Below are 22,669 nucleotides of genomic sequence, written 5' to 3'. Positions count from 1 at the left end.
AATGGCATGAACCCGGGAGGCGGAGCTTGCAGTGAGCCGAGATCATGCCACTGCACTCCAGCCTGGGCGACAGAGCAAGACTCTGTCTCAAAAAAAACCCAAAAAAACAAAAAACAGAAAAGAAAATAACAGCTATGTAAGTTCCTTAGTATATAGCAAAAATAGTATTATTTTTTCATTTTCTTTAAGATAAAATTCATTGTAGTATAATTTATATACCAAAAAAAACACCCATTTTACTAGAATATACCTGGTGTCTACTCTGAGGTGACCTCAACTGAGGGGCTGAGTGGGACTAGTTGTCACCTAAAGGATGCAGAGGCAAGAGCTCACTTCCCGCAGTCTTCACAGGTGAGGGAGGCACCAGCTCCTCGCCAAGGCCCGATCTGCCTGGCAGCAAGAACATCCCTTACCCCTCTCACCAAGGCCATACACACCTGCGCCTACACAGGGTCTCATGTGGCCAAGGCCCTGGTGTCAGGCCCTTAATGGCTAGGATTTGTTGGCACAAAGGCAAGGCACCACAGAAACTGGAGAAGTGAAAGGTCCCCACCTTTGGGTGGGGAGCCGGCCTCTGGGTTGCGTGACTATCAGTCAGCAAGTGTGGACTTTGGAGTGAGGCGCAGTTACTTACAGCCTGCTGTGCAGCCTGTGTGCTTCCAAACCTCTCTAGGTCTGTTTCCTCGCTGGATTCATAGGGAAAGGGGAAGTACCTTTCCAGGATGGAAATTGAACAAGACAACCCACAGGAAGCCCCAGTGTGGAAACTTACTTTATTCTAGCCATGATTATCCTAGTTGTCACCTTGCACACCTGCCATCTGGTGCCATCTCCTGGCTGGCACATTTATACCCTCTCTGGCTCTGAAAGGCATGTCAACCAAAAATGGGCAGCTGGGACTAAGGCATATTTAAACAAAGGCTCCAAGGGACCCCTTTCACTTGGGTCTAGCATCCAGCCTCTCTCTCAGCAGAGGCAGGATCGTGGTACCTTGTCGTGTTTTCTGAACAGGGCCCAGGACAGCCAAGGCATGCCATCACTGCAGCACTCAATTCTCCTTGGTCACAGTGGAGTCAGCGGTCCAGCCCGAAATACTACTACAGAGGAGAAAGACTCATTCCTGCAAGGTTGCTCTATCTTCCACATCCAAAAACAGTCCTACGTAGCTTCAGCTGCTCCCAAATCAGGTCACAGAACAGCAGGAGACATTCCTTTGGCAAAAAAGGACACGCTTTTGTCCTGTATCTTATACTGGTAAGTGAGGCTCTGATCCCGCTGAGCTGTGGGCTGCGATGGTCTCCTCCACAGGATTCTCAGCTACAGAGACAGAGAAGAATGAAAGAGGAGCAACCACCCTAGGAAGCTGCTCCACTGGGAACCCCACCCTAGCTTCTCTGTGACATTCAGCTGAGGCCTCTATGAGATGACAGTCAGACGTGCCATCTGGTAATGGGGCCAACTTGTAAAATAAAGCCTATCACCAGCTAACTACAAATAAAGGGTTCCCCTCCATTACAGTAGTCATATTGGCTCAATACAAAAAATGTGAAAGAGAAACAAAAAGGAGAAGGAAGGAAAAAGTCTTTCAAAGGAAGACCATTAAAGTATTTTTATTTTATTTTATTTTATTTTGAGCAGAGTCTTACTCTGTTGCCCAGGCTGGAGTGCAGTGGCGCAATCTTGGCTCATTGCAACCTCCGCCTCCTGGGTTCAAGCGATTCTCCTGCCTCAGCCTCCCAAGTAGCTGGATTACAGGTACGCATTACCATGCCCAGCTAATTTTTGTATTTTTAGTAGAGGCGGGGTTTCACTATGTTGGCCAGGCTGGTCTGGAACTCTGACCTCAGGTGATCCACCCACCTCAGCCTCCCAAAGTGCTGGGATTACAGGCGTGAGCCACTGCACCCGGTCCCTTTGTTCTTTTTTCTAAGCATGGTTTTGTACTTGTGGGCTAGACTAATTTTGAAAATCCCATTAGAATTTGCACATTCAATACAGAGGCCCAGGAAGGCTAGATACCTGTTTTGATGGTGTTTCCGCTGACTACAATGCTCTGGGAGTCTGGTTGAAGAGAGGCCACAGCTGCCCAGCAGCACCTTCTCATCAGGCCCTGCTGCAGCACTACAGACATAGCACTGCTGGGCTTGGTCCTCTGTGTGACCTACCAGCCTTGCCTCTGAAGGACTCTGGGCCAAGACTCCTAGCCACTCTTACTGGGTCAGGAGTGCTCAACATGAAGTTAACCAGGAAGCTGTGGTGGAGGCTTGGGAGTGGCTCCAGAAGAGAAGTTTGAGAAGGCAGAGAGCCACACGGCAGCCCATTTAGAGGGGTAGAATCCAGCTTCCCTCCCAGAGAAGGACTCTCAGTTTCTGCCCAAGTACTCCAATTGTTCTAGTAAGAGGCAGCAGTTGGGGCAGCAACCCTGGTCCATGGGTATGGCCTCCCCAGGTTGTTTCTCTTTTTTCTTTTTTTGAGACAGAGTTTCTGTCGCCCAGGCTGGAGTGCAGTGGTGCGATCTTGGCTCACTGCAACCTCTGCCTCCTGGGTTCAAGCGATTCTCCTGCCTCAGTCTCCTAAGTAGCTGGGACTACAGGCCCGCACCACCATGCCTGGCTAACTTCTCTATTTCTATTAGAGGTGGAGTTTCACCATGTTGGCCAGGCTGGTCTCGAACTCCTGACCTCAAGTGACTGGCCTGCCTTGGCCTCCCAAAGTGTTGGGATTACAGGCGTTAGCCACTATGCATGGCCCCGAGTTATTATTTTAAAAGGAACAGGCTGGGCACGGTAGCTCACTCCTGTTATCCCAACACTTTGGGAGGCAAACGGGGGTGGATCACAAGGTCAGGAGTTCAAGACCAGCCTGGCCAACAAGATGAAACCCCGTCTCTACTAAAAATATTAAAAAAATTAGCCAGGCATGGCAGTGGATCGCCTGTAATCCCAGGTGCTTGGAAGGCTGAGGCAGAGAACTGCTTGAACCCAGGAGGTAGAGGTTGCAGTGAGCCAAGATCGCACCACTGCACTCCAGCCTAGGCGACAGAGCAAGACTCTTTGTCTAAAAAAAAAAAAGGAACATTGTTGACCTGAATAGACAACGCCTGCTGCAGTACTGCAGAGAAATTTTGCTGTTACTTGATGGCATGCCCCTGCATTCCACTGTAGACAGCTGTCTCCTCTTTAAGAGTGCTCCACTTTGGTCACAAATGGGATCCCCATGGAATATGTGTGTTGGTCCATGAGGCTAAGTGCCATCTGGAGCAGGTCTATTACCTGAAGTCTCACAATTTCCAGTGTTTCCCTTCCACCTGAAGTCATGTCCCAACCAGACAGTCCCTCAGGCCTGACTCTCCCCTATGCAGTCAAGAATCATAGGTACACGGGCAAGCAGCCCATTGCCCAGTAGGCCCCTGCATACCTGCCCATGCACATCCCTGCAGAAGCCAGTGGCCAGGCCCTCAGCCCGCAGGATCAGGTGGCTCTGGTGACTGACGCCATTCAGCAAGATGTTATTCTCCTCATCCTCCACATCTCCACTGTCGTGCACAAGGATCACCATGTTTCCCTGCATCAGATACAAGATGGAAGCCTGCTCCTTACCGGAAGGGACACCCAGAGTCAGGGAGTGCCAGCCTCTCATTGCCTCCACTCCCCTGCACATCCTGTCACAGATCACCCTCCCTGCTGCTGCTACAGCCAGCCCCTACCTGTGCTCCCAGACCCTGATTCCAGTCATCTACTGGACAATCTCACCCATAATGAGCCAACCCATATTTTCAGCTCACTTCATCTAAACCAACAGTCTTCAAAATTAGCTCACTCTCCTGAATTCCTGAATGTTATTAAAAGTGTCACCATCCTGCCAGGCACCCATTCATTCAATCTACAGTTCCTGAATACTTACAGTGTACCAGATCCCACAGTAGAAATAACAAGTGAGAGATATGGGCCCAGGAGCAGATAGATGCTGACAATACAGGATGATAAGAGCAAGGGAGAGGGAAGCATGAGGTGTATGGGGAGCACAACGAAGAGGCATCTGCTCTAACCTGGAGGAGCAGGTCAGGAGGTGAGCACACGTGAGCTGAATCTCAGAGGGCAAGTAGGAGTTAGCCAAGCCGAAATGACTTTTTGGTCAACCCTGCCAAAAAGTGACAGCTTGAATAATAAGTCCTTTCAAAGGAATACTGTCCAGTTGTTAAAAAGAATAAAGCTGGCCGGGCGCAGTGGTGCACGCCTGTAATCCCAACACTTTGGGAGGCCAAGGCAGGAGGATCATTGAGCCAGAGAGTTCAATACCAGCCTGGGCAACATAGTGAGATCCTGTCTCTATTTGTAAAGAATAGTAATAAAAGGCTGGGCATGGTGGCTCACACCTGTAATCCCAGCTCTTTGAGAGGCCAAGGTGGGTGGATCACCTGAGGTCAGGAGTTCAAGACCAGCCTGGCCAACATGGTGAAATCCCGTCTCTACTAAAAATATTTTAAAAATTAGCCGGCCAGGCATGGTGGCTCATGCCTGTAATCCCAGCACTTTGGAGGCTGAGGCGGGCAGATCACAAGGTCAGGAGTTCAAAACCGGCTTGGCCAACATGGTGAAACCCTGTCTCTACTAAAGAAAACACAAAATTTTGCTGGGCATGGTGGTGTGTGCCTGTAATCCCAGCTACTCAGGAGGCTGAGGCAGGAGAATTGCTTGAACCTGGGAGGAAGAGGTTGCAGTGAGCTGAGATCACACCACTGCACTCCAGCCTGGGCAAAAGAGCAAGACTCCATCTCAAAAAAAAAAAAAAAAAAATTTAGCCGGGTGTGGTGGTGGGCACCTGTAATCCCAGCTACTTGGGAGACTGAGGCAGGAGAATTGCTTGAACCTGGGAGGTGGAGGTTGCATGAGCCAAGGTCACTGAGGTTGCACCACTGCACTCTAGCCTGGGCAACAAGAGTGAAACTCCATCTCAAAAAAAAGAAAAAAATAGTTTAAAAAAGAAAAAGAATAAATGGCTCCTGTAGGGGTACAAAGCAGCGTGGCCAGGCCAGGGTCTGAGCTGGGGTTCTGTCCCTGCTGGGCTGCGGCCCCAGCTGGGCTGCGGCCCCAGCTGGACTGCTGCCACGGAACTCAGTGCAGAGTAACTCCGGGAGAAACTGCAGTGGGACCTGGAGGCAGAGCATGTGAAGGTGGAGTATGTGACCCTCAACCGTTGTGCCTGCAGCTTCTGAGTCCTGGTGGTGTCGGCCAAGTTCGAGCTGCTGCTTCAGACACACTGGCGGGTAAACGTGTGCCTAGCTGGAGGCTCTCACACATGCTTTTGAGCAGAAAACCCTCATCCCAGAGCAGCGGGCCTGTGAGCAGCAGAAACGAGGGACTGACACCTACACAGCCATTAAATTATCAATCAAGGCTAGAAACAAAGGAAAAGAATGAAGCAGATCCATGTGTTATTGGACAATGGACAACAAAATACACTGTGTATTACTAAATGAAAAAAAGAAGTAGCGAACAGTGTGGATGGCACGTTACCAGTAATGTGAAGAAAAATGCAGGGAGACAAATATGTGCATATACTTTGAGAGCCAAGGCAGGGGAATCACCCGAGCCCAGGAGTTCAAGATCAGCCTGGGCAACATAGTGAAACCAAGTCTCTATAAAAAGTAAAAATATAGAAAAAAGAGGCCGGGTGCGGTGGCTCAAGCTTGTAATCCCAGCACTTTGGGAGGCCGAGACGGATGGATCACGAGGTCAGGAGATCAAGACCATCCTGGCTAACACGGTGAAACCTCGTCTCTACTAAAAAATACAAAAAACTAGCCAGGCGAGGAGGCGGGGCGCCTGTAGTCCCAGCGACTCCGGAGGCTGAGGCAGGAGAATAGCGTGAACCCGGGAGGCGGAGCTTGCAGTGAGCTGAGATCCAGCCACTGCACTCCAGCCTGGGCGACAGAGTGAGACTCCGTCTCAAAAAAAAAAAAAAAAAAATAGAAAAAAACCAAATATGTGCATAATTGTACAGACTGGCTAGAAGGATGCACGTTGAGCTGGTCGTGGTGGCTCACACCTGTAATCCCAGCACTTTGGGAGGCCAAGGTGGGTGGATCACCTGAGGTCAGGAGTTCAAGACCAGCCTGGCCAACATGGTGAAATCCCGTCTCTACTAAAAATACAAAAAAAAAAATTAGCTGGGCGCGGTGGTGGGCACCTGTAGTCCCAGCTACTCGGGAGCCTGAGGCAGAAGAATGCATGAACCCAGGAGGCGGAGCTTGCAGTGAGCCGAGATCTCACCACTGCACTCCAGCCCGGGAGACAGAGCAACTCCATCTCAAAAAAAAAAAAAAAAAAAAAAAAGAAGGATGCACGTTGGAGGGAGGCAGAGAGGCAAGAGCACTTTTCTTCCTTCTTTTTCTTTTTAAAACAATGCCCAAGTTTTATTTTTTCAACTAAAAGAAGTATTCTTACAAAAAGAGGGTGGTAGCAGATCACAGACCCAGCTGGACTGCAGAAGGTGACTTTGGCTACTTACTCTCAACCCCTAATCCTGACTGTGCCTTCCACACCCCTAACAGTTCCTCCTCCTCCCATTCTTTCTGCATTACCCTGGTTCCTGGCTCTGCAGCTGTAGCCAGGATGGCCTCACAAGTTCCCTGAACAGAGCTTCCAGGCAGGACTTTGCACACAGGTGTTCAACACACACTGCTGGATACCCACACACCTGGCTAACTCAGTTAGCTTATCTCTCCCATTGCTCTGTACGCTCAGTCTGACCACACCATACCACTGTCCACACGTTCCTGCCAGCTACACCATTACACAATGACAAGTGCTACTGTGGGCCAGACACCGTGCTGACATATTACAAGCTTCATCTCACTTACCTCTTGTAGTCAGGTACCTGCGAGGTAGGCACCACAGCCATTCCTATTTTACTGACTGGCCTATTGTTATTGTTAAAAACTCTATTATGGCTATTAAGTACAGCAGTATTTACACCTAACTGATCACAACCAGTTACAGATTTCTTTGTTCCTTCTCTGCTCCCACTGCTTCACTTGACTAACCAAAAGAAAACAAAAACAAAAACTCTAAAACCTCTATTACAGCAGAAATCCCTGTTTGTCCCTCATAACTTGGTAATCAAGGTAACATTGTATATCCTATACTTGTATTGCCCTTTACAATTTTCAAAGTAGCTTATACTCATTATCTTAGCTGATCTATAAAATACACTCAGGGATGATAATAACTTGCCCCAGGACACACAGGCTATATCTGGCAGACCTGGGACTGCAGCAGTGCCACACGTGACCAGCCCCACTGAACGCAATGTTGATCATCGCTTTATTTTGGGGGGCTTTACTTTTCAGCAACGGCACGTAAGGGAAAGCAGGTGGCTGGAGCAAAAGCTTTCTGGCGCTACCAGAGTAAAGCCAAAACCCCAAGCAAATAAAAAGATCACAGCAAGCGAGGTCTGGACCTGTCTGAGTTCTTGGAGGTCACAGGTGGGCGCACAGAAGGCAGTTCCATGAGTACCTTTAGTTCCCAGCACACGGTGGCTCTGCAGTAGTGAATGAAGTCTAGCACAGCCACCGCCCCCACGCCCAGGCTCAGGAGTACACTGAGGTCGTCCACCAGCAGCACCGGGTACGTCCACCGAGCCTCTCCACCGTCTACTGGCTTCAGGGCCTCCCGTACAAACTCAAACAATGGTTTCAAGTTCCCAGCATTAGCCTCCCTGGAGAGACAGGACAAAAGTTATCAGACTTCACTCTCTCTACAGATGTTTATCAAGAACCAAGTAGCACCACAGGAGAGGGCTAAGGGGGACAAAGAACTTTATCACAATTCTTGGCAACAAAGAGTTCATGATCTGGTTAGAAAGAAAAGGCATGCACGTGTACAGGAATAATTCAAATATTTCCTGAGGCCTGCTAGGTATAAAGCACTGTGTTAGAAACTGGGGGACACAAAAATAAACAGCTCCTAGGGCCCTTAAGAGACACCATACATAGTCGGGTGTGGTGGTTCACACCTGTAATCCCAGCACTTTGTGAGGCTGAGGCAGGCGGATCACTCCAGGTGAGGAGTTCAAGATCAGCCTGGCCAACAATGGTGAAACCCTGTCTCTACTAAAAATACAAAAATTAGCCAGGTGTGGTGGCGCACACCTGTAATCTCAGCCACTCAGGAGGCTGAGGCAGGAGAATTGCTTGAACCTGGGAGGTGAAGTTGCAGTGAGCCAAGACTGAGATCATCCCATTGCACTTCAACCTCGGCAACAGAATGAGACTCTATCTCAAAAAAAAAAAAAAGAAAAAAGAGAGACACCATACAGACTCTCAACCCAAGAGCTTAAGGCATCTGGAAGATAACTGGATTGGGCAGGCAGAAGCCTTCCCAGGAGGTCATACACAGCTAGAAAAAGTTAAACAGGCCAGGTACAGTAGCTCGCACCTATAATCTCAGCACTTTGGGGGGCCAGTGGGGGAGAATCATTTGAGCCCAGGAGTTCAAGAATAGCCTAGGCAACAGAGTGGGACCATATTTCTACAAAAAAAATTTTTTTTTAATTAACCAGGCATGGTGGTACACCCCTGTAGTCCCAGCTACTTGGAGGCTGAGATGAGAGGAGTGCTTGAGCCCAGGAGGTCGAGTTTGCAGTGAGCCGTGTGTGTACCACTGCACTCCAGCCTGGACAACAGAGCAAGACCCTGTCTCAAAAAAATAATGAAATAAGAAGTTAAACAGCAACTCAGATGCCCTGATGGTCAGTGGCAGTGGCCTAAGGGCTTCTGTATACGTAACAGATTTGACCTGTTTCTGACACAAGCCAGATTGACTATCTCTGCCTTCTCTAGTGACTACCCCTAGCCATTATTTCTCAGCAATGAGTGGAGGAACAGAGCACAGGGCCCAGGGCAACTGGCCTACTGCCTTATGCTCCGGGGATGAGCCCCTGGCATTGCGTTATTTTCACTAACAATGAGGACATCTCCCCATATCTTGGGATGAGGTGTAACCAGCCCCTGCCTTCAAATGAGGAAACCCCAAGTCAGAGATGCTAAGGGGTGTATGTGAGGTCACACACAGGGTCAGGAAACATGGCCTCACAGCCACCACATAAGCGTGTGTGTGTCTGAGAGATAAGGTGGTCGGGGGAAGTTAATGTGTGGACCGCTTTGTAGTGGAGGAAGAACAGCAGCCAAGCAGGGAGTCTTCACAGAGCTATGTTTGTGGCCAATGTTCAGAAAGAAGGAAAAGCAGGAAAACCAATCTCAGGCCTGTGACGCTGAATACCAAACCAGGGGAAAAACTTTTTCTTAAATGTCTGAAGAGTAAATATTTTAGACTTGCAGGTCATATGGTCTCTGTCCTGACTACTCAACTCTATTTGTTGCTGTAATGCAAAAACAGCCAGGGACAACATGCAAACAAATGAACGTGGCTGTATTCCAGTAAAATTTTATTTACAAAAAATAAATTTAAAAAAAGAATATTAAAAAAGACAATTTAAAAAATATGAAACAAAACACATTTATTTACAAAAACAGGCAGCTGACCCATAGCCCATAGTTTGCCATTGCAGAGTTTCCGCTGTCGCAGAGCTCAGGTGTATACTAGGGCTCTAAGCCAGGGCTGGAAAACACAGCAAAGCATATTGTTCTGCCATCCTTCCAGCAAATGATCCTCTCTATAGCTTTGGGGACAAATGTCCACCCTCAGCCCCAGGATAAGAGCCAGCATTTGATAATGCTGCAACACCAGATGAAGTGTCTGTCCCCTGAAGCCAGTTCCATTTTCCTGCACAATAAGAAGGAATCACACAGCAACCAGGAACCCTGTCTGGGCCCACCTGCCACGTGTGTGCTTCCGGGCTGGGCTGCAGGCTGACTGACCTGAGAAACTGCAGGGGATGTGGCTCCTCTTGAGTCTGGAAAAAGACGTCCACTGCGGACTTCAGTCCCTCGAGGAACACAAGCTGCCCACGCTCCCGCGCCACAGTCAGGTTGACACCCTAAACATGACAAACAGTGAGTTACTGTGCCCATCAGACTAGATGCCAGCTTGCAAGAGGGCACAAGACACCTTCCAAACGTGGCAGAAGTGTATCTGATCACCCAATGTACAGGCCTGTCTTCATTCCCCTGGGTGCTCCCAACCCACAATCCCCCATCTGTTTTCAGATGTATATTTCCATTTAATTGTCACATTAAAAGAAAAACTAGCCAGGCATGGTGGCACATGCCTGGAGTCCCAGCTACTTGGGAGGCTGAGGCAGGTGGATCGTTTGAGCCCAGGAGTTTGAGACCAGCCCGGACAACATGGCAAGATCTCGTCTCTACAAAAAAAAATTTAAAAAAATTAGCCAAGTGTGGCAGTTTGCACCTGTAGTCTCAGCAACTCAGGAGGCTGAGGTAGGAGGATCACGTGTGCCCAGCAGGTCAAGGCTGCAGTGAGCCATGATCATGCTGCTGCACTCCAGCCTGAGCAACAGAGCGAAACTCTGTCTCAAAAAGACACAAAAAACAAAAACCTAGGCTGGGCATGGTGGCTCATGCCAATAACCCCAGCACTTTGGGAGGCCAAGGGGCAGATCACTTGAGGTCAGGAGTTCGACACTAGTCTGGCCAACATGGTGAAACACCATCTCTACAAAAAATACAAAAATTAGCTAGGGGTGGTGGCAGGTGCCTGCAATCCCAGCTACTCAGGAGACTAAGACAGGAGGATTGCTTGAACTGGGAGGTGGAGGTTGCAGTGAGCCGAGATCGCACCATTGCACTCCAGCCTGGGTGACGAGAGTGAAACTCCATCCCACAAAAAAAAAAAAAAAAAAAAAAAAAACCACAAAAAATGGGACGCAGAAATTTAGTATGCATATCCCTGCTCAGACCAGGACTTTTTTTTTTTTCCTTTTCTTTTTTTACTTGTCACTGACCTGAAGCTCAAGGACTTTCTTTTTTTTTTTTTTTTTTTTGAGACATAGTCTCACTCTATTGCCTAGGCTGGAGTGCAGTAATGCAATCTCGGCTCACTGCAACCTCTGCCTCCCAGGTTCAAGCGATTCTTGTGCCTCAACCTCCTGAGTAGCTGGGATTACAGGTGTGTGCCACCATATCTGGCTACTTTTTATTTATTTATTTATTTATTTATTCATTTATTTTTTGAGATGGAGTTTCACTCGTTACCCAGGCTGGAGTGCAATGGTACGATCTTGGCTCACTGCAACCTCTGCCTCTTGGGTTCAAGCAATTCTCCTGCCTCAGCCTCCTGAGTAGCTGGGATTACAAGTATGTGCAACCACACCCAGCTGATTTTTGTATTTTTAGTAGAGACGGGGTTTCTCCATGTTGGTCAGGCTGGTCTCGAACTGCCAAACTCAGGTGATCCACCCGCCTTGGCCTCCCAAAGTGCTGGGATTATAGGCATGAGCCACCGCACCCAGCCTAATGTTTTTATTTTTAGTAGAAACAGGGTTTCGCCATACTGACCAGGCTGGTCTTAAACTCCTGGCCTCAAGTGATCCACCTGCCTCAAAAAGTGCTGGGATTACAGGTGTGAGCCACTGCGCCTGGCCTCAAGGACTTCTTAAATATGGTTCATGAACTACCATCCGATTAAGAAATCCTTTAAGATGCCTGATTAAAATGTAGATTCCTGGCCGGGCATGGTGGTTCACGCCTGTAATCCCAACACTTTGGGAGGCCGAGGCAGGTAGATCACCTGAGGTCAGGAGTTCGAGACCAGCCTGGACAACATGGCAAAATCCTGTCTCTATGAAAATTCAAAATTAGCCAGGTATGGTAGCACATGCCTGTAAGCCCAGCTACTTGGGAAACTGAGGCAAGAGAATCACTTGAACCGGGGAAGCAGAGGTTATGGCGAGCCGAGATCATGCCATTGCACTCCAGCCTGGGCAACAAGAGTGAAACTCTGTCTCAAAAAAACCAAAAGCAGATCCCTGGGTCTAATTCCAGAACAAGGGCACAGCTCAGGATGTCCAGCTCAACAAACACCCAGGGATAGTGATGCATTCTAAATGTGCAACCCACTGCTCCACCTGTGCAGAAACAGGTCACATGGAGCTCAGCGTGGTGGCTCACACCTGCAATCCCAGCACTTTGGGAGGCTGAGGCAGGAGGATCCCTTGAGCTTAGGAGTTTAAGACCAGTCTGGGCAACATAAGGAGACCCGTTCTCTAAAAAAGAAAAAAAAAAAAAAAAAAAGGCAAGAAAGAAAGAGGCAACATGTAACTCTTTAGACTTTCCATGCCCCTACATCAGGTCTCAACTGCTCATTCACACACAAAATGCCCAGGGTCTTCCAATGTCCAACACCATTTGTTCTGATAGCTGCAGCTGACAGAGAAAGACTCCTGATCGTATCACCCTTGCTCTTGCTCACTACCAGTCTATTTATGTAAGTGCAACAATATGCCATGAGTATAGAAGCTCACGCTCCAGTACTTCACATGCCAAGTACTGTGCATGCCATTCCTGCTGTGCTGATTATCATTCAAAGGTAAAAGAAAAAGTAGCCAGTTTAGACATGCGAACACACAGCTGTCTCATCCTGAAACAGATCCAGTGGCCATAAAGCCATGCTACAGAGCCCTGGAATGCAACATGTTTTCTTTACATCCTGACTGTTCTCCCTGGGCTCCTGCCCTGATGTCTAACACAAGAAGTTCTCCCTTCTCTGCAAAGGATGGGAAAGAAAGAACCTACCATTCTCTCACCTCCTCATTTGCTTCTGCCCAACAGAGAAAGAGGCAGTGACTTGGTCCAATAGTAAGACTGGATTTTATTTTTTTTTATTTTTATGTATGTATGTATTGAGATGGAGTCTTGCTCTTTTGCCAAGGCTGGAGTGCAGTGGTGCGATCTTGGCTCGCTGCAATTTCCGCCTCCCGGGTTCAAGTGCTTCTCATGCCTCAGCCTCCCAAGTAGCTGGGATTATAGGCGTGAGCCACCACGTCTGGATCCTCTGAGAAATAAATGAGTGGAATGCACGCCCCATGAGTGAGATGATCCCAAAGTGTTAAGATTAAAGGCATGAGCCACCACCCCTGGCAGCCAAGAATTTTTATAGTGACTAGGTCTTAGGTTTTGTCAAATGCTTTTTCCGCATTAAGTGGTATCATCATATGAATTTGTTTCTTTAGCCTATTGAGATGGTGGATTACAATAGCTGATTTTCAAATGCTGAACCGGCTTTGCAAAATTGTAATAAACCCAAGTGAGGTGTATAGTTCTTCTTATACATTTCTGGACTTGATTTGCTTATATCTTGCGGGGGGCGGGGCGGGGTAATTGCATCTCTGGGAGATATTTTTTTTTCCTTTTTTTATTGAAAAGGTGTGTCACTCTACAGGCACACGCCAACTGCCCAGATAATTTTTGTATTTTTAGTAGAGATGGGGTTTTGCTATGTTGGCCAGGCTGGTCTCAAACTCCTGACCTCAGGTGATCTGCCCACCTCGGCCTCCCAAAGTGCTGTGATTACAGGCATAAGCCACTGCGCCCAGTCCAAGACTGGCATTTTAAAGATCACTGCTGAAGAGTAGCCCAGTTCTCTCCCTCTCTAAGCCTGGCCTGTCCAAAAAAAAACCAAAAAACAGCCCTTCAGCTTCCATTCTCAGGCAGTGAAGTCCACCTAGTCACAGGTAATGGCCCAGGCTAGGTCAGGAAGTTCATCAGCCTCTTGGCCATCTTATTCTTGCCCCTGTGTATGATGTGGTGAGGGGCAGGAAACGAAAGTCCCTCTCCCCACATTGGGGTCTGAAGCGCTAGACTTAGGAAAAGACAATGGGAGGCATCCAGTTTAGCAGCAGACCAAAGTGTGATCTCCAACCAAGGAGGACGAAAATCAAAACTCAAATGGAGAAGGATAAAACCTTAACTGGTCCAGAATGAGTAGAGAAGGGTTTGATTAATTAACATCTACAAACAGCAGGTCTGGTTCTACAAAGTCTCAATAAGTCTCAATTAATGCTGAGATGCTACCTCAGCCCTTCAAATAAGGGGTTCAGGATCCCAAGATTTCTTTCTTTCTTTTTTTTTTTGAGACAGAGTCTTGCTCTGTCGCCAGACTGGAGTGCGATCTCGGGTCACTGCAACCTCTGGCTCCCGGGTACAAGCAATTTTCCTGCCTCAGCCTCCCGAGTAGTTGGGACTACGTGTACGTGCCACCATGCCCAGCTAATTTTTATATTTTTAGTAGAGACGGGGTTTCACGATGTTGGCCAGAATGGTCTCGATCTCTTGACCTCGTGATCCGTCCACCTGGGCCTCCCAAAGTGCTGGGATTACAGGCGTGAGCCACCGTGCCCGGCTCAATATTTCTTTAGTCCCTCTTTTGCTAAGTTCTGTACAATGCAAATAGGAAAGCCCAGCTTTAGACCATGTGTGACACACACACTCACTCAGGGACCTCACCATGGAACTCCAAAATATTTACCAGCTTCTGTCCCACGATATTGTAGTGGCTGAAGGACTGGAAGAGTGCCACAAAGCAGACTTTACAATTAGCTAGAAAACAAAACAATTGATTTTAAATAAATCCTCTGGTTACAATCAGTCTTACTGATTTCATACCTCTGGAAACAAAAGCACTGAGGCAAATCTAGAGACCCAGAGGCTCTGCAACCCGACATACGCAATTTGATTCTAAGATGTACTTTTTTTCTTAACAGTTATATCTTATTTTGCTGATTCTAAGATATATTTCTGTTAGACGTAGTACTAGGTACTTCTTCTTCTTCTTCTTCTTCTTATTATTATTATTATTTGAGCTCGCTCTGTTGTCCAGGCTAGAGTGGCACAATCATGGCTCACTGCAGCCTCAACTTCTCTGGCCTCAAGTGATCTGCCCACCTCAGCCTCCCGAGTAGCTGGAACTATAGGTGTGCCCAGCTAATTTTTGCATTTTTTTGTAGAGACAGGGTCTCCCTATATTGCCCAGGCTGGTCTCGAACTGCTGGCCACAGATCATCCTTCCGCCTGGGTCTCCTGAATGCTGAGATTATAGATATGAGCCATTACGCCCAGCCATGCAGCAGCCACGTTCTTTAGGAAGCATCTACTGCCAGGACAAAGTGTCAATGGGGTCGAGTGCCCAGAGACCTCGAGATACACAAAGACCAGAGAGCAACAAAATCAGAGGCCACATAAGACCTCAGTGAGGCAACGTCCACACAGTAGGTGGAGAAGCGGAAGGTAGGACACAGAAACAGTGAGCACACGCCACTCTTTGGCAGGGCTGGGGAAGGAACGAGATGGCCCAGTGATCTGTTATCCTCATAAAATAGCCCCCCTAGGTATCCCAACACCAAGGCTTGGCTTGTAAATGCTGTTATTGCTTCCTTAAATAGTTTTGGTTTTTATTACTTCTGCACCCATCTTGGGTTTGTTTTCTACAGCATCAATGAGTCCCATACCTTTGAGGTAGAAGGAGAGAAAGTGGTGTACAAGGAAACTCCCATCTGTCTTGGCATCACAGAGTAGAGTCAGTTTCCCCTAAAAGTTACGAGGAACACAAAAAGGTTAGACTCCCTGGAAAGAGGTCAGCTTAGTGTAGAAATCTAGTCAATTGTGTCCACACCTAAATTCCTACACCTGAAGAGTTTATTTTTTTAATGATATATATGCTAAGGTACCCTGAAAAGATGAAAATAAGTCAAAATTATGGAAAATCCATGATTAAAGTTATCACTTATTGTTACTTAGGCAGGCATATCTCAGACTCCATCTCCTCAAAGCAAACAGAGAATAAAATAATTTCTCTTCCTCACTTCTCATGTTAGTAATTCAGGAACCAGTCTTAGGAAGAATTGGATCCTGAACAAAGGATGTTTTACCATGAGACTCCAATGAAAATCAGATTGCTAGGACTGGAAGAGGCCTTCAAAAGGCCTCCCCGCCAACTACTTTATATTCTGATGCCAATTCTATTCTGTAGGGTGAGGGAGAAGGGAAGAAGAAGCAGTTGTTGATAGAGATGTCTGATAACAAAGTTCACCCAATGGCCCTGCTTCAGAGGCCTGATCATGGAGAGCTCTAGAAAGACCTCTAAGGGTGGTCTCTGCAGAGCCTGGCTGTCCCACTCCACTCACCTCTATTTCTGTCAGTGACAGGGAAGGTCAGGATCAAGTGATATCATGCATTCCACCTCCTTGCCGTGTGACCTTCCACAAATGCCTAACTTCTCTGGGCTTCAGGTTTTTTCACTTATAAAATATGAAAGCTCACACCGTCAGACCTTCAGGGTTACCCCTGGTGCTGTCATTTCCTGGTGCCCACTTGAATACTCCATTCTCTCATCTGGCCCTAGGCTGACTTTGGAAGTGCCAGTGGTAACTGGCAAGGTAATCAGAGTCATCTGGACAATAACTGCCTGGCAACTAAAATCCACAAGGATCTATTGAAAGCTACAATTTGGCACTATGGGATCATAAAAAGGCTTTAGACACATAGTATCCTGGTTGCCATTGAAAAGGAGTTTACCATTTCATTAGGAAGACAAAGATTATGAATAAACCAGGCCAAGCGTGGTGGCTCACGCCTGTAATCCCAGCACTTTGGGAGGCAGAGGCAGGCGGATCACCTGAGGTCAGGAGTTCGAGACCGGCCTGGCCAACATGGTGAAACCCCGTCTCTAACAAAAAATACAAAAAAAAAAATTAGCCGAGTAATTAGCTGGGTGTGGTAGCGCATGCCTGTAATCCCAGCTACTTGGGAGGCTGAATAAGGAGAATCACTTGAACCCAGGAGGTGAGGCTGCAGGGAGCCGAGATAGCGCCAGTGCACTCCAGCCCGGGCGACGGAGCGAGACTCCATCAGAAAAAGAAAAAAAAAAAAAGAATAAGCCAGAAGATACGCTCCTGAAAGAGGTTACTCCTACGTTAAAATGTGAAAGGTTTCAAGGTGCCCCAGAGTGTGAAGAGAACATGCCAGCCTGGGGTGCCAAAGACTGACTTAGTCCAAGCCAATGTTTGCTACGTCCAGCTTCTAACAGTTCTATTAGAGACCACAAAGAGGAAGAGTAAGAACAGCAGCGTTCAAGACAATGTGCCGATTGCTCCGGGGCTAGGGGGCGGTTAGGAAGCTCGCCTATGAAGACAGCGGCGATACGAACTCCCCTCTCCTCTCAGGCCTATTCCGCAGTCTCCTCTGAGCGCCTGGGACCCCCACCCCAGTGAACACGCACAGGGCGCCCCAGTTCACGTCCGTGAATATAATCCAACCCCCCTGTCGGCCATGCTTCCCGGGGACTTTTTTTTTGAGACGGAGTCCCGCTCTGTCGCCCAGGCTGGAGTGCGGTGGCTGGCGAGATCTCAGGTCACTGCAACCTCCGCCTCCCGGGTTCAAGCTATTCTCCTGTCTCAGCCTCCCAAGTAGCTGGGATTACAGGCATGCGCCACCACGCCCGGCTAATTTTTGTATTTTTCCTAGAGACGGAGTTTCAACATGTTGGCCAAACTGGTCTCGAACTCCTGACCTGAGATGATCCATCCCCCTCGGCCTCCTAAACTGCTGGGATTACAGGCGTGAGCCACCGAGCCCGGTCGCTTCCCAGAGACTTTTAAGGGCACGTACGGCCTTTGAGAATATACGAGATGGCCCAGAAGCCCACCTTCGGCGGGTCCAAGTCTACAGTCCAATCCCTGGGTCAACTCTCTGCGGACTGCAACTCCCAGGTGCCCCGTGCCGGGTCGTCGCGCCATTTCCTGGGGTCGTGCGCACCGCCTCCCGGATGCAGTATTCCGCCGCCCTGCCAGGTCCCGCCCCCTTCCGGGCCGCGGGACCTCTTACCTGCTCCGCCCTGTCGGGGGTGGTGTTAAGCAAGTTATTAAGTTCCACGAACATTCCGAGCTCCTGGGACTAACACTCTGGAGAAGAACCCGGGGTGCTGCAAAGACTATGGAGGCTTAAACGCACCAGACAGCCTGCCTCACGCAAAGAAGCGCGCATGCGCAACGCCACTTTTGCGAGCCAGCCACAGCCAATGAGGCGGGTGTCTGGATGGGGCCGCTGCGCAAGCGCATAGACGTGCGTGGAGTCCCAGGTAGTTGGAAACGATGGGCTTCTCTGTAGGACTGCCAGCGGCCTGTGGCGGCTCATTCCGCGCAGATCGGCCTGGCGCCCGAGCCCTCCCAGTGGCCCCCAAAGCTCCATGCGACCGAGTATTCTCCTAACCTTGGCTTCGCTCTCTGCCCAGCCCCGGGCCTCCTTTCCTCCACACGTGGCTGTCAGGCGCCCTCTGTATGCCCCACACTCCTGGGAGCTTGGGCTCATCGGTAAACGAAAACAAAGGACAGGAAATTATTATTTTTTTAATTATTATCATTTATTATTTTTATTTATTTATTTATTTATTTATTTATTTTTTGAGACGGAGTCTCGCTCTGTCGCCCAGGCTGGAGTGCTGTGGCCGGATCTCAGCTCACTGCAAGCTCCACCTCACGGGTTCACGCAATTCTCCTGCCTCAGCCTTCGGAGTAGCTGGGACTACAGGTGCCCGGCACCACACCTGGCTAATATTTTGTATTTTTAGTAGAGACGGGGTTTCACCGTGTTAGCCAGGATGGTCTGGATCTCCCGACCTCATGATCCACCCGCCTCGGCCTCCCAAAGTGCTGGGATTACAGGCATGAGCCAGACCCCCACCCCAGTGAACACGCACAGGGCGCCCCAGTTCACGTCCGTGAATATAATCCAACCCCCCTGTCGGCCATGCTTCCCGGGGACTTTTTTTTTGAGACGGAGTCCCGCTCTGTCGCCCAGGCTGGAGTGCGGTGGCTGGCGAGATCTCAGGTCACTGCAACCTCCGCCTCCCGGGTTCAAGCTATTCTCCTGTCTCAGCCTCCCAAGTAGCTGGGATTACAGGCATGCGCCACCACGCCCGGCTAATTTTTGTATTTTTCCTAGAGACGGAGTTTCAACATGTTGGCCAGACTGGTCTCGAACTCCTGACCTGAGATGATCCATCCCCCTCGGCCTCCTAAACTGCTGGGATTACAGGCGTGAGCCACCGAGCCCGGTCGCTTCCCAGAGACTTTTAAGGGCACGTACGGCCTTTGAGAATATACGAGATGGCCCAGAAGCCCACCTTCGGCGGGTCCAAGTCTACAGTCCAATCCCTGGGTCAACTCTCTGCGGACTGCAACTCCCAGGTGCCCCGTGCCGGGTCGTCGCGCCATTTCCTGGGGTCGTGCGCACCGCCTCCCGGATGCAGTATTCCGCCGCCCTGCCAGGTCCCGCCCCCTTCCGGGCCGCGGGACCTCTTACCTGCTCCGCCCTGTCGGGGGTGGTGTTAAGCAAGTTATTAAGTTCCACGAACATTCCGAGCTCCTGGGACTAACACTCTGGAGAAGAACCCGGGGTGCTGCAAAGACTATGGAGGCTTAAACGCACCAGACAGCCTGCCTCACGCAAAGAAGCGCGCATGCGCAACGCCACTTTTGCGAGCCAGCCACAGCCAATGAGGCGGGTGTCTGGATGGGGCCGCTGCGCAAGCGCATAGACGTGCGTGGAGTCCCAGGTAGTTGGAAACGATGGGCTTCTCTGTAGGACTGCCAGCGGCCTGTGGCGGCTCATTCCGCGCAGATCGGCCTGGCGCCCGAGCCCTCCCAGTGGCCCCCAAAGCTCCATGCGACCGAGTATTCTCCTAACCTTGGCTTCGCTCTCTGCCCAGCCCCGGGCCTCCTTTCCTCCACACGTGGCTGTCAGGCGCCCTCTGTATGCCCCACACTCCTGGGAGCTTGGGCTCATCGGTAAACGAAAACAAAGGACAGGAAATTATTATTTTTTTAATTATTATCATTTATTATTTTTATTTATTTATTTATTTATTTATTTATTTATTTTTTGAGACGGAGTCTCGCTCTGTCGCCCAGGCTGGAGTGCTGTGGCCGGATCTCAGCTCACTGCAAGCTCCACCTCACGGGTTCACGCAATTCTCCTGCCTCAGCCTTCGGAGTAGCTGGGACTACAGGTGCCCGGCACCACACCTGGCTAATATTTTGTATTTTTAGTAGAGACGGGGTTTCACCGTGTTAGCCAGGATGGTCTGGATCTCCCGACCTCATGATCCACCCGCCTCGGCCTCCCAAAGTGCTGGGATTACAGGCATGAGCCACCACGCCCGGCCGACACGGAATTATATCTTGAAAAGTTAAGTGGAGGAAAGCAAAGCGGGATTGGGGAGTAACAATGGGGGCAAGGTAGGTTTCAGAATTAAAGAGGTTGTCAGGGTGGGTCTCACAGAGAAAGGGTGTTTGCGGCCGGGCGCAGTGGCTCACGCCTGTAATCCGAGCACTTTGGGAGGCCAAGACGGAGGGATCAAGAGGTCAGGAGTTCGCAGACCAGCCTGGCCAACATAGTGAAACCCCTTCTCTATTACAAATACAAAAAATTAGCCGGGCGTGGTGGGGGGTGCCTGTAATTCCAGCCACTCGGGAGGCTGAGCCAGTAGAATCGCTTGAACCCGGGAGGCGGAGGTTGCAGTCAGCGGAGATCGTGTCATTGCACTCTAGCCTGGGCAGCAGTGCGAGACTTCGTAAAAAAAAAAAAAAAAAAAGTGTGGTTGCAACACGCCCTGTATTCCTGTCCTCAGAGCCTTTGCACTAACTCTTCCCTCTTCCTGGAATGCCCCTTTTCCCAGATATTCAGCTGATTTTAAAATTCCCCACTTCCTTCAGGTCTTTGTTCAGATGTCACTTTATTCGTGAGGCCTTCCCTGAGCACCTTACTTAAATCACAAACTGTCCCTTTTCGAACACTTCTTTTTCCTTGCTTTTTTTTTTCATAAGGTTTGTATCTATTATACCGTATATAGTTTTGTTCTAGCCCAATCAGCCTCAGTTCAGTGGACAAACCTGTAGTTCAACCAAAGTCAAGTTTATTGACAGTCACTAAAATAAAAGAGAATTGTTACATGATTTGGCAAAGAATCGAATTCAGGTGAAATTTAAGTGAAGCGGTGTTTGATATGCTGAAAGCACAGCACAGCTGTGTATGGAGGCGTCCTACTCTGGCGTGGACTGCAAAGGGGACCCAGGGTCGTTTCTCTGGAAACTGCAAGTTGTTAAGATAGATGTAGAATGTAATCGTTAGCTGAAGCTCTGCACCTGGGATGGAAATCGAGGCTGCTGCTCTGTGTCAAAGGGACGTAGATCCTTCAGCCAAGAATGAGATGTTTCATGTTTATTGAAATGTGAGAAAGAGAAAAAAAAATTGGCCTAACCCTCACAGCTAGGTCTTGGTGTTCCTGTTGAGCATAAACAATTTCACGAAACATCAACATCAGACTGATAGTGATGGATCAAGACAAAACTAGACCACTCCATAATCATGTTGAACACAAAACACATACATTGTCCAAGCCACAACCAAACATCTCATTTCCCAGCAATAAGAGTACCTCTTCCTTACCAATCTTTTTAGCCTGATACAAGTTCTTTTTTTTTTTTTTTGGCCTGATACCAGTTGTTTATCACATACTGGCTTTGCAAAGATGCCTCCCTGTAGATAAGATATATCAGGGTACCTCATCATAGAATTACTCCAACCTTCTGACAGCATCTGTCCCCGAGCAGAGCCGTACTTCCTTAAACCCTCCCCTAAATCACTTAACAAGCCCAAATCCTGTAATTGTTTTCTAACACTGTCTTAATGAGATACCCCATGGTTCCCCCATGGTGTACATTCTCCCTCATAGCAATGAGTAATAAACTTAATGTTTTCAGTAATAAGTATATTCCTGGTGGTCATTGCCTGGAGGGAATAGACATGATGTCAATCAGCAAAGTTTTAATTTTAGAAAACAAAATTTCTTGCTGAGAAAGCAGTAGTCTCCACTAGGCGAGGTGATTTATGTTACATGGAAGGCTGTGGCAAGAGAATCACTTGAAGCCAGGAGGTGGAGGTTGCAATGAGCCAAGATCACACCACTACACTCCAGACTGTGTGACAGAGCAAGGTCTGTCTTAAAAAAAAAAAAGAAAGAAAAGAAAAAGAAAAAAGTGGTAGTCTCTCAAAGAAAGGGGTTATTTATGAGACTACAGCTGCAGCATATTTAATCCCAGCTACCTGGGAGACTGAGGGGGGAGGATCCCTTGAACCTGGGAGACAGAGGTTGCAGTGAGCCGAGATCACGCCATTGCACTCCAGCCTGCACATCTATTATCTGTGATGATAAATAGCAGGACAGGTTTTCACAGTCTGAGCTAATTTTATGTTTCTTATTTTCCTTATTTGAACTTTAGTACCAAAAGGCAAGAGGACAGGGATTTTTGCCTGTCTTCTTTGCTGTTATTTCCTCAGTGCCTAAAAGACTGCCAGGCATTGGACCAGGTGCCGTGGCTCACGCCTGTAATCCTGGCACTTTGGGAGGCCGAGGTGGGCAGATTACTTGAGGTCAGGAGTTTGAGACCAGCCTGGCCAACATGGTGAAACCCTGTCTCTACTAGAAATACAAAAATTAGCTGGGCTTGGTGGTGCATGTCTGTAATCCCAGCTACTCGGGAGGCTGAGGCAGGAGAATCCTTTGAACCCGGGAGGCAGAGGTTGCAGTGAGCCAAGATCTCACCATTGCACTCCAGACTGGGTGATTATTTTCCAAAGTGGTTGTACCATTTTACATTCCCACCAGCAATGTAGAAGGGTTCCAGTTCCTTGGCAATA

At 48.7% G+C, this 22,669-nt stretch overlaps 1 protein-coding gene across 1 annotated transcript; it reads right to left on the bottom strand.

The window, feature by feature from the left end:
* Positions 1 to 755: 755 nt before the first annotated feature.
* ELP6 (elongator acetyltransferase complex subunit 6) lies at positions 756 to 18,015 on the bottom strand. Its single transcript, XM_011981032.1, has 7 exons — positions 17,798 to 18,015; positions 15,424 to 15,502; positions 14,445 to 14,515; positions 9,881 to 9,999; positions 7,518 to 7,719; positions 3,418 to 3,564; positions 756 to 1,317 (listed from the first exon to the last, which is right to left on the bottom strand). Exons 1-7 carry the CDS (start codon positions 17,849 to 17,851, stop codon positions 1,189 to 1,191), a joined length of 801 nt encoding a protein of 266 aa, XP_011836422.1. The 5' UTR covers positions 17,852 to 18,015; the 3' UTR covers positions 756 to 1,188.
* Between the last annotated feature and the right edge of the window lie 4,654 nt (positions 18,016 to 22,669).

Source organism: Mandrillus leucophaeus, unplaced genomic scaffold (genome assembly GCF_000951045.1).
Source record: "Mandrillus leucophaeus isolate KB7577 unplaced genomic scaffold, Mleu.le_1.0 Scaffold22, whole genome shotgun sequence".
Taxonomy (NCBI): Eukaryota; Metazoa; Chordata; class Mammalia; order Primates; family Cercopithecidae; genus Mandrillus; species Mandrillus leucophaeus.
The sequence above is the reverse complement of the archived record's forward strand: the minus strand, read 5'-3'. Positions and strand labels throughout refer to the sequence as shown.